This window comes from Balaenoptera physalus, assembly GCF_965194825.1.
Source record: "Balaenoptera physalus genome assembly, chromosome: 4".
In the NCBI taxonomy this organism is placed as follows: Eukaryota; Metazoa; Chordata; class Mammalia; order Artiodactyla; family Balaenopteridae; genus Balaenoptera; species Balaenoptera physalus.
Window position 1 is genome coordinate 85,726,890 of NC_138891.1, and position 19,305 is coordinate 85,746,194.

At 44.6% G+C, this 19,305-nt stretch overlaps 1 protein-coding gene across 1 annotated transcript in view; it reads right to left on the reverse strand.

The window, feature by feature from the left end:
* Window positions 1–1,098: 1,098 nt before the first annotated feature.
* The window catches only part of TIGIT (T cell immunoreceptor with Ig and ITIM domains), a 39,961-nt gene continuing 21,754 nt past the window's right edge, over window positions 1,099–19,305 (reverse strand). The window contains exons 2-4 of the mRNA XM_082460246.1: window positions 18,780–19,109; window positions 16,314–16,420; window positions 1,099–5,133 (exon numbers count right to left, since the gene is read on the reverse strand). Coding sequence (XP_082316372.1) covers window positions 4,885–5,133; window positions 16,314–16,420; window positions 18,780–19,109 — 686 coding nt within the window. The 3' untranslated portion in view covers window positions 1,099–4,884. The remainder of the gene's footprint in view (window positions 5,134–16,313; window positions 16,421–18,779; window positions 19,110–19,305) is intronic.

Here is a 19,305-nt window from a genome sequence, read left to right on the forward strand (position 1 = left end):
ATAAAACTAAAATATGAACTTATTTACAAAACATAGACCCACAGACATAAAAAACAAAGTTATGGTTATCAAAGGGGAAGTGGGGGAGGGATAAATTAGGAGGTTGGGATTAACATATACACACTACTATATATAAAATAGATCACCAACAAGCACCTAATGTATAGCACAGGGAACAATACTCAATATTTTATTTTATTTTATTTATTTATTTTACCTATAAGGGAAAGGAATCTGAAAAAGAGTATATATGTATATGTTATATAAGTATAACTTAATCACTTTGCTGTATACCTGAAACTAACACATTGTAAATCAACTATACTTCAGTTTTTAAAAAAACTAAAATAAAAATAAGTACAGGTAAATGACACAAATTTAATATATTGGATGAAGCTTTGCTGACTTGAAGTCACTGCTCACAAAGGGAGGTGCACTGCCTGCCCCGGTCCTGATGCCACGGCCCCACATGACAGGGTACAAAGTAAGAACAACTCTCCCATCACTTTCCTAGTATTTCAACTATTGCAAACTCTTCCACTGCTCCACCTTCCTGGAGCAAATGAATCTTTTATGAATTAAGCTTCCCTGTCTTGAAATCAACTTAATTCGAAACACAAATATGAAGACTGAAGACAATGACAGTACCTTATTATAAGAAGGTCATCAATATCCAAGACACGTTTGACTTTTCTAAAGACTATCATCACACTTAACACAGAGAAGTTTTAAATACTTACCGAGAGCTTGCAGACCTCAAGGATATATCTGCAATATCTTAGCATTCCTTAAATCCCAACAAGATTTGATGCCCCCCAGGGACCTCTGTGGCACCATAAGCGGTGCCAGGCACAATAATAACATTAATTCAGCATTTTACAGCTTACAAACACTCAACCACATTATCTTACTTCATCTCCCCAAGAACCTTATAAAGTAGATATTATTATTACCATTTTACAAATAAGGAAACATTTGTAATGAGGATCAAGAGGTTAAGTGGCTCATCCAATGTCGTGAGGCTAACTAGCAGCGTTCAGCACTTGGACAAGTATTCTGACTCCCAAACCACGACAGCGACAGCTACTACACCACCACAGCTACTGCTCTTTTGACCTCCATAAAATCAACTAGACTTTTAGTGGCAGAGGCGATGTTCTTAACAACATTCTGACATGAAGTCAGAATGACTGTAGGCCAAGGCAAGTCTTGCAAGGCAAGTCTACTCCTGCGTAACACCTGTGAGTTGCAAACTTCTTGCCAGTTCTTGCCCTGTTTATATGAACCACTTAGCTACCACAGATAACCTTTGGGGAAGAGTCTGAAATAAGTAAATGCACAGCTTGCTTTTGGTGTCATGCTTGTCTCGATCAAAGGAAGGACAGAAGAGAACAGAAGAAGACCTCCATGTTTCTTCCTGGTGGTAGCCCTTTCAAATGCATAACATCTGCAGATCCATCCAATGGCTTATAGACACTTATCTCTGTGTTTTCTCCACATGCAAGGCAATTATCAGAATCGTGATATCTAATATACTAGCCACCAGTCACATGTTGCTATTTACATTACTTTTAAGTTAATCAAAATTAAATAAAATTTAAAGTTAAGTTCCTTAGTCATATTAGCCACATTTCAAGTGCTCAATAGTCACGTGTGGCTAGGGGCTGCCATATTGGAGAGCACAGGTATAGAAGATTTCCATCATCAGAGAAAGCTCTATCGGATAGTATTGTCCTAGACTCTAACTTATGCAAAAAAAAAAAAAAAAAAAAAAAGAATTCTCTCAAGCATCAAAGTATATAATTCTGACTTCCAGAAAACTCAGGCTCTTACACGCATAAGGCTCTCCTGGGCCTCTGGGCAGGTGTGCTTGGAGTGGTTGTGGGGGATTACTGCAGTTTTGCAGGACTAGAAAGAACCAGAAGATGGAACAAAACACTCGCACCTCATAGCTGGCAGCTACAGCCACGCTGCTGACTCCCTCCTTTGGTGGGGTTTGGTGAGCCCACCAGAACGCTGCCATTCGTGTGCAGCACACACGGCCACCCTGCCTGTCCAGCCCAGCACTGATGGAATCTGTATAAACCTGAGTCCGTGATGGTTCATTTCCAGGGGCCCACAGGCTGAGAAGGAACAAGTCATGAAATAAAATTGCATGGGAAGGTTCTATCCACTCATGAAGATCATCTACCTCAAAGCTCCATGACTCATAATTTCTCTTATTTGTTCAGTATAATTCTTTGGGTTACAGATCACACTCTATATGCCCAGGCTTAGAATGTGGAGTAATAAGGGGTAGGGAGTCAGTAAATGTATTTTTCTTCGAACTCACATTTATTGATTCATTTATTCTCCCTTCCCCTTCTCATGGAATCTAAGAGGGGATCCAGGAGAGCTTAGGAGCTCTTCCTGTCTACACTTAGTGGTCTCCTACCTCAATCTCTCCTGTGATCCTTCCTTATACTTCTCAAAAGACATAATAAGAGGGAAAAGACTCCTCAAGCCCTGTCTTGGATGAGAGAGAGACAGAGTCCACCAGTCAGTGATAGACACCCTCCCCCGGTACCACCTTGGCTGGGGTTTAGAGTCTACAGCTGTGCGGTCTAACACAAATACAATGGGAGCCACATAGGCAATTTTAGATTTTCCAGTAGCCACATTAAGAAAGTAAAAAGAAACAGGTGAAATTAATTTTAATAATATATTTTATTTAACACAATATATACAAAATATTATAACTTCAACATGTACTCAATATTTTTTCAATTACTCATGTGACAGTTTACATTCTTATTATTCATATTAAGTCTTCAAAATCTGGCATGTATTTTCTACTTCTAGCACAGCCCATCTCAATAGGACTAACCACATCCCACGTGAGAGCCACATGTGGAAAGTGGCTGCCGTACTGGACAGGCATGTCTCCAGGAATCTGGCTTTTAGGGGATTGTCTTCTCAGTTCTCCAAGGAAAATCTGGTTCAATGAATTCCACTTTCAAATTTATTTTCTGTCTAATTCAATCTCATTTTAGTAACCTGTCCCATTTACAACATCTATGGGTTCCTTTGTATTTTTAGCACCATCCAAATGGCATCTGTAAATGTTTCCCTGTTACCATAATCATGTTAAATAACACCCAACTGTCAGTCCAGCCTCAGCCCAATGTACACCTTTTCCAAATCAAACCACCACTCCCTTTTTTTCATTATATGTTAGTTCATTTGTGAACTGTGAATTGTGAATTGTCTTCTACTCCCAACCAATCTGCACTAGTTTTGCAACAAAAATGCTGTGAACTGCCATGGCAAATAACAGCATTTTTACACGTATCTATCTTTCTTCCAAAGGACTTGGCACTCTGGACAGATTTCAGCTCATTGCTCCTGACTACATACTTGTTTGGTAGAGAACTGAGAAAAATCAAAAAAGTCCAAGGAGGAGTAGGAGTTGAATTGTCTCCTCACTCAACCAGCCTAATTCTGAGGGAGCAGGGCAATGTTCTATTTTAACCATTGGTAAAGGACAGTCTTGCGTCACATTTTCTCTCTGTTCCTGTGCCCATGAAAGAAAATCAGTCTCCTATAAACCCAACCTCCCTCATTCTTCTAAGAGAGGTGGTGGGAGGAGAAAGCCTGAATGTCAGCTGAACAGAAATGAGCAGCTCAGATGCCACTCTAACCCCAGCACAAAGAGCTCAGGGTGTGAATTTAAGGGTTCCAGGCAGCTAGTTTGAGGTGATCATTTTTTAAAACTTCCATCCCCCTCCTTTGTTTTCCTGTGAAGAGTCCCTATTTTAAAATCCAGATTTTCCTTTCGGTGGGAAACAGATTCTTTCTTCAAAGGCTCAATGGCAGATTGATAGAGAAGAGGTGGATCTTGGCCCAAGGGCTGAACTACAGCTCCTGCAGCGGATATACACCATTTCTGTGGACTTCCCCAATGCACGTGACTGGAAGAGCCTAGAGTCCTCTATATCAGGCCATCACTAGCTTCTACGTGCATCAAGCAAAAGGAGATTTGAAAGTCTGCCCAGAGAATAGAATCTGAAGTCTTGCTGGCTCCCTTGATGCCAGGGTCTTCCATGTGGGACTTTCAACTCCCAACTTTAGAATCTATGAATTCCCTAGACAAAAATCCTGCTCTCCCAGCCCAGCCTCACTGTTCCCTACATCCTCCCAGGCCACTTCCCCACAGATAAGCTTATCCTGACCATCTCACCCTGCACTGACATCTCTTCCCAAAGGCCTGTGTCTTGGACCCTTATCTCCTCACTACCTTTTAATGTAAATGTTGTCTCCCCACTGAACTGTTAAGTTCTCAAAGGGCTGGGACCCGGGTCGATGGTTTAGTCATCCTCCAATCTCCGCATACAAGCTGGTAGCATGCCTTGGTCCTAAAATGCCACGAATGTGTGAACGTTGATGCAGATGACAGTGACAAATGAGATGAGGTGGCTCTGCAGTCACCCATCCCCGAAATCCACCACAGACTCCTGTAGCCCTGAACCCTGCCCAGAGCTTTTAGGGGGAATGCAGATCTCAGCCACAGGATCTGTTCCAACTGCCAGATTCAAAACCAGGTCAAGTGTTTGTTTGGTTTTTTAACTTTGCATTGGTAATCAAGACATAAGCTCCTCCCCGGGATCTGCCAAGATGGAACAGAAGGGAAGGGTAAAGGGAATGCAGACACAGAGGAGGACGACATACATTCACTCAACCGAACACACCGCACACACACGTGTGCAGACGTCCACATGCATGCACACTCACACACACACACACACACACACACACACACACACAGAGCCGTGATGGGCAGACCCCAATACGTCCACCTGTAATAGCACAGGCAGGACTGTGTCTCCCAGAGGGTGCCCCCGGGAGCTAGCCCTTCTCGGCGGGGACGCTGAAGCTGGCGAGGACGCTGAAGCTGGCGAGGCTTCTGTAACTCAGGACGTTGGAGTAGTCGTGCGGCTCGGGCTCTGCGCAGTCCTCTCCCGGCTGCTCCCTGCAGAGGCCGGCGTCCGCCCGCACACATCTGCCCGGGGAGGACAGGACGCTGGGCCTCCACTCCTCCTGTTCAGACGGCCTCCTCCCGAGGCCGCCTTCCGCAGAACGGATTCTGAGCGAGTTCTTCCAAAAACAAAAAAAACTACAGAGTGAGTATATGGGGATGTTATTTAAAAATTACTCCCCAACATGATCCATAGTTCTAATGATCTCTTCCTTTCTTACACACACACACACACACACACACACACACACACACACTCACAAAGCTGTGTTCTTATCCACAGCAATTCCTTAACCCTTAATTTCTCAGCCTCTTCACAGTAGACTTCAGCACTAACCGCTCCCCTGAAAGGCTCCGGGCTGCACGCGCACGCGGCCCACGCGCTCCTGCCTGTTCGCTGAGCCCGGGCAGACGGTTTCCAGTCCCAGCTCTCTCTTACTCCTCGCTGCCTCTGACACCGCTGACCGCTTCCTCTTCGAGATGTTCTCCTTCCCTGGGCCCCGCGGCATCACTCTCCCCGCTTCTCCTCCTCCGCGGCCAGGCCTGCTCTTTTTTTCCGCTGACACTCAGCTCCCCAGGTAAAGAGGTTCCTCGGGGTTTCGGTCTCTGCTTTCTCGCACCCGGTACTCTCTCTTCCTCTGTGCCGCACACGCGACACTTCATCCTTATGTACAGCTGCAACCACCCTCTGTCCTCTAGGGATCCCCAAATCCCTACCCAAACCAGCCCAGGCTTCCGCCCTGAGCTCCAGACCCAGAGGTCCAGCTGCGGGCGGGTCTCACCACCCACAGCAAGCCCACACGCCCCGTGTAGTTTCGCTTTACCTCCCACAGCGGGCTGTGTGTGATGCCCCCCAAAATGCCCTCTGTGATTTGGCCACACTCACTTTTCCAGCTTCATTTGCTGCAGTGCTTGCCCAACCAACAGCCCAACTCCTGGTATAGGGCCTGGATGCCAGAGAGGCACGGTTGATTGAGAATCTGCCGTGAGCACCAAGAGGGCTAGCTTCTTTATGTCATCTCAGCAACAACCCTATTGACGTTTCTACTTGCGAGCGAGCTGATAGGTTCAGACAGGTGAAGTCCCAGTTCTGACTTAGGTTTGTGGGACTCCAGACCGTGCTCTTCTCAGCCAAGCTGCCTCTCATCTTGCAGTGTCTCGAATGCCATGCACTGTTTCCTGCCTCTCCAGTTTGGTGTATGTTACGCCCACTGTCCATTCACCACAGTTCCCTGCAAAGCTGGCTGCTCACTCCTCCAGGCCCGGCTCTGCAGCACGTTGTCCAAGAAGACGTCACTGACTCTTCCGGGAGAGTAACATCCTCCCTGTGTGTTCCACTACGGCCCTGGGCGCTCTCTGTTGTAACATTCAGTGCTGCCTGGAATTTGTTTACCCTTCTGTCTCTTCAGGCCCCAAACCGTGAGCTCCCCTGAGGGGAGGATCTGTGCTGTACTCCTCTTGGTAACCTCGGAGTTCATAACAGATGCTCAGTATGTCTTAGGACTGAAATGCACACGAACACACACAAACTCACTCTGTCTCTCTCTTTCCTCGCTCGCTCCCCGCCACCCGGCCCCAAATCTAAATAAACGGGATTTTCCAAATCAAAATATGGACTCATGGTCAGACAAGTACATTTACACTTATGAGACAAGAGGATAGACCGTGAAACCTGTTTGGGAAAATCAAGGATGTGAAATCAGCCATCACGTCCATATGGCAGCGTCATAGATGAGGGCTGTGCTTTACAGGCAAGAAAATCCAAGAACAGCAGGCACAAGCGGGATGGCAGGAGAAATGCCTAATGGCGCGCAATGCAAAGGTGACAGCCTCTCGGCCTTCACGGATACTGCTCTAAAGCAGGTCACCTAGCCCCACTGTAGGTCCAAATGACAGAATCACAAAGAGCCACCGCACACAGGCTTGGAAAATAACAACAAACGCAAACCAAATTTCATTGTGCCCACCCCCCTGCTTCCAGGATAGGAAACAGCACCACCCTCATCGGCTAGTGTCAAGCTCTGCGGGACATAAATAGACGCAGAGAGGCTGAGCGGGAGGGTGGGCGGCATGGATGGGCGCCTTGAACACATATCAGAAGTTACAGGTGCGGCCTCACTGCGGGCCCTGAGGAGCTGGGGCCCACGGACTGTTTCATTCATTCCTTCTCAGTAGAAGTGGCTGCGCCTTACTGTAGGTGTGAAGAAAAGGGTTGTTATCGTAGGTCACGCTGATTCTTTGCTTCAGAGAAGTCCTACATCCCTTGATGCCACCCTATCCATTTTGAAAATACAGACACCCAATTCTTTCTCAAAGAGCTGATTGTGGCTTTTTGTGTTGGTGTGTTCTCGTTCCCATTCTTAGACTGCTCTACCCTTGCCTTTGAATCTTAGGACTATTTTGGCTTCCAAAAATCCTCTGGGAAATGTAAATATGCCTGAGCTGGGTCTCTCAGCTGTTCTGTTTTCATTCCGTCCTGCACAGGGAACCCTGTAATTGTAATCAGTGTAAAAAACAAGTCTGGAATTAAGGCCTTGATGTTGTTCTAAAAGACCAAACGAAGCTACAACGATAGCGACTATGGAGATTTGCAGGACAAATGTTACCCTCTTGGAGCACGTGAGAACAGACACTTGGCAGTCACCGTCCTGCAGCTGGACACACCCATCTCTCCTCACAGAAGCTCCCCTGGGTGCACTTTTCCTGATAGTAGCTTAGCAAATAACATTCATTCATTTAGTCACAATCACTCTATGCAATATAACTAATTTATTGAGCACCAGGTATCATGAGGTGCTACAGTACATAAATTTTATAATAATTATAAGAACTTAATAAATAATGGTTATCAGTACATGCCAGGAAAAATGCCAGGGGCCTTATGTGAATTATATGACTTGAGTTTTTCTACAACCCTAATAGGGCAATACCATAATTGTTCCCATTTTACAGATGAAGAAGCTGAGGGTCAGCAAAGTTAGGTGGTCCAGCTACTCAGGTGGTAGAGCCAGAATCCAAACCCTAGGTCTGTCTGATTCCAAACGCCAAACTCCTAAATAATTCAACCTACTGGCTCTCAGCGTCTTTAGGGAATACGGTTGGTGCCCTGCTCAGATCGCCTTTCCACCTGACCAGTGCTTCCCTTCCCCAGACACTGGGAATCTAGGCTATGAGTGGCTCACAGCTGCCCCTTCTCTGGAGAATTGCTCTTGGACCTTTCCTGGTGAGCAGCCAGCAGTCAACAACGGGCTGAGGTGGGTTTTCAAAAGGCTGGCTCCCTCCTCAAGGTGTGACCAAATCTGCTTCAACCACATCTCCCCCAAAACCACATCCCTTAGCCCTACCCTGCTTCCTTCACTACTCTTCATCTGAGAGCCCAGCCCAATAAGTCACTCTCACCGGAATTCCCATGCCAGGCTCTATGTCTGGGCACAAATCTAAAACAGTTGCTCCTGGGAATGGCCCTAGAAGGCAGACTCTAGGATGGGATTGTGGAGGGGAATCCCTCACCAGCTGGATGGGAATACAGACCCCACCACTGGTGGTGAAATGGGAAGAGACACAAAGGGAAGGGGATTATGAGCTGATGCAACAGCTCTGACATTTGAGAAGTATAGAGCAGATAGTGCTTGTTAGGACTGTGGGATTGGGTGGCTTTTACTAAATTCTGCTGTTGGACTGAGAAGAGAACATGACGGATCTACCAGCACCTGAAAGCAAAGTGTGAGAATCAAAGCTCCTCTTCCTTGGCAACATTTAAAGAAACGCTCACCTCCAACACTGAAGAGCAGGCAGAGGACCTACCTATAAGGGCGACAGAACTTCAAAGAAGGCTGAATTCTAAGCCTGGGCAAGACTCCACCAAAATCAGGGTCTGGGCGGGAATGGAGGCATTTCTGTGCATTGGGAGGAGGATCTCTTGGTAGATGAACTTGGGAGCCTTGAACCACCAGCTTCTCTTGCATCATCTGGAGCTGCAGAGGTGACCCCCTTCCCCGGGATGGAAGATGGGTCCTGTCAGGACCTGCCTCCCCTCCCCTATTGGCCATTGGCCCATAATTAACAAAAATCTCAACCTACACTAACTGAGGGAATCCTGGGCATGCTGAGGGAGGAGAGAGTTTGTAACAAAAGGAGCTAACACATACTGGTGGAACTGGGAGGGTATGTTTGGGAGTGAATCCTGAGGGGAGTGGATCAGGGCTGGGTGAGTAGAACTTAAGACTGCATGAGGGACACATCATTTGTCAATATTAGGACACATCGCATGACTCAAGATCTAACACCCTCACAAGGCCCCGGGACACAGCTGTCAACAGAGATGCCAACAGTGCTTTGGAAAACTAGGGAAGAAAGAAACAAAATGCTCAGAGAAGTGGGGATGTTATCATGGACCCATGTGGAATAGTAAGAAGCATATATTTGTCTCTACCCCCAGTTCCTGCTAATATTTGTTCTCTGTTAACCCCAGTTCCTGACACAGAGCTCCCTAAACTCCTAAAATATCCTGAGTGATAGGAATGTCATACACAGGGCTCTTAAATCCCTTGGAATATCCTGGGTGACAGGAGTGTCTTTTGTTCCAATGAGGCGACTTTTGCTGGGCTCCTGAATGGAGGCTGGTCACCAGAACGACCAAGCCATGATGAGAAGCTTGGAACCTCCAGCCCTACTCCTTATTCTCCAGAGAGTGGAGGGGGCTGGAAAATGAGTTAATAACCAATCATGCCTGTGTGATGAAGTCTCCATAAAAATCCCAGAAGTATGAGATTTGGAGTTGATGAATATATCTACATGCTGGGAGGGCGGCACACCCAGCACCTTGGGGAGAGAAGCAGCTGTGCTCAGGACCCTTTGAGACCTCACCCTATGTATTTCCTTCATCTGGGTATTCATCTGTATCCTTTATCAAATTCTTTATTATATAATAAGCAGGTACATCTAAGTAAGTGTTCCCTGAGTTCTGTGAGTTGTCTTAGCAAATTATCGAATCCGAGGAGAGGGTTGTAGGAAGCTCAATATACAGCCAGTCAGTCAAAGGTACAGGTGACATCCTGGGACTTGCAATTGGCATCTGAAGGAAGGCAGTCTTGGAGGACTGAGCCCCTAACCTGATGTTAACTCCAAGCAGATAGTGTCAGGACTGGATTGATCGTAGGACACTCAGGGGGTGTAGGAGAGTTGGTCAGTGTGGCAATAAACCCACACATCTAGTGTCAGAAGTGTTCTGTGCAGTACTAAGAGTAGAAAAGAGGAAAAGACAGACAAACAGAGTTTTTCCCAATACAGTCTACTAAATCAGGGATTGGGAAACAAAGGCCCATGGGTCAAATCTGGGACACCACAGACTTTTGTACTGCTCATGAACTAAAAATGGATTTTATATCTTTAAGTGATTGAAAAAAAATTCAAGAGAACAGTATTTTATTAAACATGAAAATTATATGAAATTCAAATTTCAGTGTTTATAAATAAAGATTTATTGAAACACATCCACACTCACTCATTTACATATTGTCTGTGGTGCTTTCACAGTGCAATGGCAGAGCTGAATTTTTGCAACAGAGACCGTAAGGCCCACAAAAGCTAAAAGATCCTGGCCCTTTACAAAGAAACTTCGCCAATCCCTGTACTAAGTAATTTTTTAAATCCAACAGCTGATTATGTTTCTAGGGAAGATCCAGAAGACACCCTTTTATTGATGTGAAAAGGAATGTGCTAGTGAAGGGAGCACCAGCATCATTGAGGGGCTCAGAGATATCTCTCCTCTGTAGGCTGGGGCTGAAGTAGGCGATGCTTTTACAGAACTGGATCCCCAGTAGAAAGAGGGATGAGGAGATCCCAAAATAATATAGGGACAGATGGCAGCACTTAAGAAACAAGGTGGATTTAACTACTGCAATGGCAGCCAAGGAAGCCTGGCCCACAGGGATATTAAGATGGCTAATAAAGTCCAGTGTGTTCCTAGGAGAAATATAAATGGACAGCCAACAAGGGTATTGCTTAAATGTATAATCAAAAGATCAAGGATACACGAGAGTAGACTGAAGCATGGAAAGTCAAGATTTCTTGCCCATTTCCAGGTCTATAATAGTACTGGCTTGGATACTGTCTGTTCAGCCTTCAACGTCACTCTCCAACCTTCTGCACCCTCTTCTGTGCCCAAAGAAGACTGAACTACGCGTACTGAATCAGTGAGTTCCCTTGTCCTCTGGCTTAAGTTTGGGTTCAGCCAACGCAAAGCAACAATAGGAGAATGGAGGGAAAGAATGCGAGGTGAGGGTGTATATTCTCCTGGCATTCTCTCTGCAGGGTGGACTTGGACTGGCTGTGGCCTTCAATCAAAGATTACAGTACTTCTCAAGGTGGTCCCTCCACACAACTCTCTCTTTCCAGGTCCTAGTAATCATCCTCCCTCCCAGGTTCCAGTAATCATCCTCTCTCCTTTCCCCTAAAGAACTAGGGTTGGTAACAACACACTCCTACACTCCCGCTTATGGTTTCCTTATATGCTTCCCAGTCCTTTGTAAATCTCCTTATTAAACTATCCTCAAACTACTCATCTTGAGAATACTATGTGTTCCCTGATGGACCTTGAATAATACAGGTGTAAAATGCATTTGAGCAAAGAGAGAGAGAAGACTGGAAACTATAGCCAAAGCACATGAAAAAACAGAGAGGAACTGATTTAGACAGGAAGCAGTGGACATGTCAAAGAGGGCGCTGGTGAATAAAACATTTTAGAAGGGGAGCCACAGAACTTGATAGCTACTGGACTCTCTCTTTTCACCTTTTCCCCTTTCCCTTATACAGAGATGACCAAAGTTGCTCTGGGATACTGGCCTGAAAATGAACCAGTCTTAATCCTTAACAGGAAAATGTGTTCTGCTGCTTCTAAAGAGCTTTCCGTATGTCCATGCCAGAGCTACAGAGCTCTGGTGACAGCAGAGGACATTTGTTCACCAACCACCATAACAGCTCCCTGCCCAGCTCAGAGATCAATCATCATTCTCTTCACCTCTCCCCTCTAGTCAATCACTTCTCTTTCCCTCATCTTCCCCTAGAGGTTTCATTTACTAAACCTGTCTACTGTGATAGCCAAGACATAAATGAAAATACTGTAAGTCATTGACTTCCTCGATAGCACTAGCCACATCTCAGCCACTGCTGGATCCCCAGTACTCTGTTCCATGATGTCTGTTGAATGACAAGGAATAAGTGGCCACATCTCTATGAACCAGGTAGGTCAGCAATCTCAGTGTTTGTTTCATAAACCTGGAAGTGAGGGTTTGAACCATAGGACAAGAGATTTTTGTAGGCAAGTTGGTGGACCAGGCAGTCATCTTCTGATATTAGATTTTATGTAACTTTCACCTATCACATGAGCTTTCCTACCATTTGGAGAATCTCTTTCACTTCCTCTAGACCAAATTAACAAGGTCCAACAGGTGCCTGGAGCACTGTTAGACCAGTGACTGGGGGAGACCTGGCCAATTTGTAACTCAGAGGGGAACAAGACTTTGGTTTTGCTACCAAAATACCTTTTCCTATCCTCACTCCAATCTGTTCTCAGTAAAATAAGGTTAGAGTGAGTGTTCCTGCGCTCTCTTCATTTGTAGATCTGACTGAAGACAGAACATGTGTCAAATGGAACGTGTTATTTTTACAACAATACCTTAGTTATTGATGGTAGGTTACAGAAAGCAAACTGAGTTTATCTACACAGAAAACTAAGAGAATTTAAGATGTAAGATATTAGACTAAATGTTCAAGATTAGTCACTGGTAATAGACATGAATGTGCAAAAAAGTGTAACTCCATAAGCAGAATTAACACTAGGAAAATATATACAATTTTTATCCTAGGCAGGGATATAGAATTAAGGCTATTTAAAATGCAAAATACCATGAGGTCTAAGTGGAGGAACATTACGATAGCACTTTCTTATTAAGCAATTCTAGTTTGTGCAATTCATCTCAACTCTGAGGCCTGGAGAGGGAAGTAGCTCTCGGTCTTCAGAGGAGTGACAAGAGTAAAATAATAAAATAGATGTTAAATAAAAAAGAAGAGAAAGTCAAAGGATGGTCCATTTCTGAGAGAGGGAGAAAAGGAAAAAGAGGACAAAAACTCACAATAAGCAAGCAAGATGGAACCAGAGCTTAAGAACACACATCTGTCCAAATCCCTCCCTCTATGGGACTGGCAGTGACCTGGCCACATTCAGGCTAAATGGCTGTTCAGGAATCAGGTACAGAGGGGCTAGAACTCGAGTTGGGGGTCTTGACCCAATATAGCCAAAGGTACAGAGTGGGTGGACTGGGTAAATATGTTCTGCTTGTAAAAGTCAGCCTTTGAGTGCAGATATGAAATACAACATCAGAAATAGGAGTTCTGCTTCTGGTAGAACAATGATTGCCTATGTTGCTTTGAACCAACCTTTCCGGGGAGAATAGGTAGAAAAACTGAACAAAATATTATAAACATCTATCTGTATTAATCAGAAGTCTATCAAATCAGTGAGAAATTTGTGGTCTGGGGAGCAAGATCCAGGAGTAGGAAGCCCAGAGAGATGAGATGAGCATGTGGGGTTGGGAGGGGTATGGATTTTCTCCTAGAAAAATTGCCTGAAAGTCATGGCTGAGAGGCAAATTAGCTACACAGAATTTCTAGCTGGAGGGACAAAATTTGGAGTTCAGAGGCCACCGAGGAAGGGAGACTCTGGCAAACACTACAGGCTTTGAGTTGGGACCCCAAAGGACTACACTCTACAAGTAAGGAAGTAGCGGAAATTAAATCCAGCTTTAAATCCTCTCACTACTGATTTAATTAAGGTGATGGGAATGCTACTGCCTGAAGATTAGTTACCTGATGGAAGCAAAAAGGAATCTTCTTTAGAGGAAGATGATATTATCCACAGCCTCAAATTATGACCACAGGTTTTCACGTAGAAATACAGCATTCAATGAAAAGTAAACAGTCAAAAAGATAAGATAGGTCCAAAAAACAAGCAAAAAGAGAGAATATTAAAAGACCCATAGAGAACCCAATTAATAGGAGTATCAGGCACAGATTTCAGAATAACTATGATTAACATTTTCAAAGAATTAAAAACAAGATTGGGAACTTTGGCAGACTTTAAACTATCCAAACAAAGAACAAAATAGAAATCCTGGATCTGAAAAATATGATAACGGAAATTAAGAACTTAAGGGATGGGTTTAATAGAAGAGTAGATCCATCCAAGAAGATACTTAGTAAACTGGAAGGTATGTCCAAAGAAAACACTTGATGAGACAAGTAGATGGAAAATACAAAAAAGAGGGTAAGGGATGTTGGAAAAAGTGAAAATGTTGAAAATATCACGTGATTAGAATTCAATAATACATGAAGAAATAATAGCCAAGAATGATATAAAAGCCAATAATACAAGTAATACATGAAGAAGTAATAGCCAAGAATGATATAAAACTGACAAAAGATATCAAGCTACAAATTCAAAAAGCACTTCAAACCCCAAAGAGAATAAATACAAAGATGACTATATCCAATTATATCACCATATAATTGCTGAAAACCAAAGAGAAAGAAAATTTCTAAAGAACCAGAAAAAAAAAAAACATTATCTTCCAAGGAGCAAAAATAAGATTCTCGTATAATTTCTGAACAGAAATATGAGAAGCCAGAGACAATGGGACAATATTTCCCACATGTTGAAAGAAAATAACTACCAACATAGAATTCTATACCCAGGAAAACAAATATATCACTTTTAAATTAAGGAAAAATTAAGATATTTTCAGATGAACAAAAAGCAAGATAATTCATCACTAGCATGCCTGCCCACAAGGAAATACTAAAGGATATTCTTTGGGCAGAAGGAAAACTATCCTAGTTATAAGATAGAACATGCAGGAAGAAGTGAAAAGCAACAGAAAGGGTAAATCTAAATGAATATTGGCTCATAAGACAATAAATCATTTCTTTGGGGTTTAAAATAGAGAACTAAAATCCATGACAATAATAGCAGTAAGTTGGGGAGGTAGGTAAAGAGTTAATGTGTTCTAAGGTTCTTGCAAAATCCAAGAAATGATGAAAGTACTAATACATATTAGACTTTAATAAATCAGGGATCTATTTTGTAATCTCTAGTGTAACCACTAAAAGAAAAGAAAAATGCATAACTACTAAATGGATCTTTTTAATAACAAAAAGTACTTAATTCAAAAGGCAGCAAGAAAGATTGGGGAATAAAACAGGCAAAACAAATATGAAGAAAATAAAGCGGTAACTGTAAACCCACATGTATCAGGAATAACAGCACCAGGTACCAGTCCAGAGAGAGCAAAGCAAGGCTGCAGAGTTGAGTTGTTAACGGAGGGGAACCAGAGTTGGAGGGAAAGTGAGTCAGGCACTAGGGAAGAGGATCTGAAACAAGGTGTTGGGAATCACAGGCCTGTGTCCCCCCAAGTGTTTGTTTAGTAACTTAAGTTAAGGCAACCTGGGATGGCTTAAAAGACCCAACAGGGCAGACAAAACAGGAGTGGGAATTCTTTTGCTTATTCTAATCACTAACTACCAGTTACCACACAAGGATGTGGATATATTTCTTCATTGTTTACAAAGCTTTCACATGCAATATGCCACCTGTTCATCACAACCCTGTGATATAGAGCGAGCAGAATCATAATCCCCATTTTATATATGAAGAAATGGAGACTTGGAAGATGAAACAGCATCCCTATCATCACACACTCAATGCTGAGATTAGAAACTTCCAGTTCCCCATCCAATACTCTTTCAGCCACGTGACCTCTTAAGCAAGAGTAACGGAGGATTTACAACCTACTCATCTTGCCATGTACCTTTTACCCCTAAATCTTTGGAGTGTTGATTTCTCATTCTGCGGAAGTGCTAGATAGCCCAGCACTACTGAAGGGTTGTTAAAATTAAAGGAGCTAATGTTCAAAACCCCCCGGCACAGAGTAGATGCCCAAGACGCATCAAAATCACAGTGGCTAAATCAAACTCTCAGAGGAGTGGCTTAAGGGACAAGCAGGAGCCAGGAATTGTAGGCCACAGCAAGATGGGAAGGATACAGATCCAACCTTTCAGGAGCTCCCAGACAAGGGAAGGGACAGCAAAAGAGCATAAACAATGCCACTGAAAGGCAGAGCAAGGACTGTGAAGAAGGCACAATGAACAGTGGGAGAGATCACTTCTAGACACAAAGGGGACATGAAAGGACCAGGGTGGCAGAGATGGGATGCCCAGGACTGAGATATGCAGCCAGAGTCATTACCTTTCTGGCCAGTGTGACCACCACAATGACTGCTGTGCCGATGACTGCCAGCACTGTGGCCATGGCTCCAAGCAATGGGATCTGGAACCCAGCGCTGTGCTCAGCCACTAGAGGGAGGACAAAACAAAGGTGAGTGGGCAGAGGCTGGAAGCAAAGGGCAGCCATTACAAGGGAAGCCTCAGTGTCATGGCACGGGCGTGGGAATTGGCCAGGCCTTTCTCTAACCACAGGACTGGCGTCCTCAAGTCCAGCTCTTCGGGCAGCAGAGCATCTGCCGGGCCCATCATGAAACTAATGCCTGATCTCTCAAGGGGTGTACCCCACACACTTGACACCAGCGCAGACCATTTTAACACTCCTTTCTCCTTTTGACAAAATCAGTTTCAGTCATAATCATGAAGTGAAACAAATAACAACCAGAAAAAAACCAGAAAGTGATTCTTTTCTTTATTAAACTTCATATTGATAATCATACTAGTATAAAAAAAGTTTAATTAAAAATTAAAAGAACAGGGACTTCCCTGGTGGTCCAGTGGGTAAGACTCTGCGCTCCTAATGCAGAGGTCCCGGGTTTGACCCCTGGTCGGGGAACTAGATCCCACATGCATGCCGCAACTAAGAGCCTGCATGCTGCAACTAAGAAGCCCACGTGCCCCAACTAAGACCAGGCACAGCCAAAATAAATAAATAAATACATATTAAAAAAAAAATTGGAAGAACATTAAAGTACAAAGAAGTAAAAAAGCATATAACCTTTCACCTTAAGCCTATAACACTTACTCCAACTCGGCCGTGAGACCCTGGAGGGAGTAAGGTTCTGGAGCTTTATCCTTTGCTGTTTTGCCAGCACCTGGCACCTACCAGGTGCTTAATAAATATTCATGACATGAATTAAAGCATGAATAAGTGAAGTTCTATGAAGATGTAAAATGTAAATGCAAGGAGAAAGAGCCGGGAAGAGAGTTTTGAAAAGATGAGTGATGCTTGACCCAAGGAGAGAGTGAGGGAAACAGGACAATTGTCAGGATGTGTGCTGGACTATAAGTGGAAGGGTTTCCAGGCTGCCTCATCCCATCCCCACCTCCTTCCCAGGAACTTGGGCAGAACCCGGGTGTCCAGGGCAGTCTTGAAAGGAGAAGGGTGTAGCAGAGGCCGGGCCCCTCTTCCTTCTAACAAAGGGCTTAGATTGCCGGGAGGATGGCACTTAGAGCAAGGGCAGCACCCCCAGTACGCACAAGGTACCAGGAGCAGGGGGGGAGCCCAAATTCCCCAGAATGTGTTCCTCCTGCTCTAAGGACTCAGTCTCCTGCCTCGGCCACAGGTAGGGAAAGAGGACTGACGGAGACCAAAGTTGGAGAGGGTCAGAGGGGGTGCAGAGGGCTCTCCATGGAACCAGAAAAGGGTGGAGGCTCTTCCCCACATGCTGCGTTGGCCTACGCCAGGGGCCCTCAAGGAGGAGCACTTGAGAAGAAACTTTAAGATAAACTTTTATCTTCTCAGTTTACACATATTTTGCTAACTCATCAAACTTAATCTCCAACACCACTGATGTCAGCAAATGGCAGTTCTGAGGGTGTAGTTGAGTGGAACCAGAACACCTGTGTTAAAATCGGCTGTACCGCTCTGAGCAAGCCTCAGCTTCTACCTCCACCCAACAGTCAGAGGGGAACCGGGGGATCGTGTTCATACTTACGTTCATGCTTACTTCCGTACTGAATTCATGCTTGTCATGTTCCAGGGACTGTTCTAAGGGCATTCTTTTTTTTTTTTTAGTAAGTAATTCAATCCTACGTTAGCTCCTCGTGAGGTCTTACATCTTTTCCTCATTTCACAGACGAGAAAAACAAGGCACAGAGAAGCCCAATAATCTTGTCTGAGGTCAACAGCAACACCAGGATTTGGACCCAGGCTGCCTGAGCCCATCAAGACTCTGCTATCCTGTCCCTCAGCCATGATAACAACCCTTTCCCACCCTCCAGAGAACTGGTTTAAGTGTCCAGGTGGATAATGAAAGTGAAAGCATTTGGGAAACTATGAAGTACCACAGAAATGTAAATTATTGTACATTTACACTTAGCACTGAGCTCTAATCCTTTATAAACTTAGTGGCTAATTCTAATTTGCATGATCGATGCTAAACTAATTAATGAGATCCTTTCTCACAAGACCTGAACAACCGGTCTTCCTAACAAATATACATAAGAGGTGCTTTTAGCCGAACAGTGGTTCTCAATCCTGGCTGCGCATTCAAATCATCGGGGTGCTTTTAGAACCTAGCACAACCTGCTCTGCCCCTGTGACTGAACTGGTCTGGGATGGGGTGCCAGCCTCAGTACCATTTAAAAGCTCCCAGGTGATTCAAATGTGAACCAGGGTTGGGAGGCCCCACTCTGCAGTATTGTGCAGGAATGCATTTTCTACCCTAGAGGATGACGATCACCAGCCACCCTGCTCCAGAGGGCATACCTGGGCTTTGTAGGACTTCCAGAAAGAGCGTCCCTTTGTAAATCCCGTCAGGGTAGGTGTGATAGATGCAGATGTACTCTCCTGTGTCGTTCCTAGTCAGTGACTGGAGGGTGAGGCCCAGGTTGGGGCCCGGGACTGTTCGCTCCGTGAAGGCTGGGTCGATGTGCCAGCCCAAGCTGGCATGATGAATGGCCAGAACTTGGTCCTGCTGCTTCCAGTTGACCTGGGTCACTTTAGCAGTAGTGGAGGAGAGGTGACATTGCAAGGTGACAGAGCCACCTTCCTCTGCAGAAATGTTCCCCGTTGTTACTATTCTGCCTGTCACAGCTCCTAGGGAAGGGGAAAAAGAAGCATGCACTTTTAGCAGCTGGCCTTGAACCTTCCCGTAGAAATTCCAAGGCGGCTTTAGGCCAGAATTGATTTTTGGAATGACAGTCTCTCCAGCCTGCCCTGTCATTCCCCCATACAGACTGTAATTACTACACAACGTAGCACTTCACCCTCTTAGGATATTCTGTGGGAATAT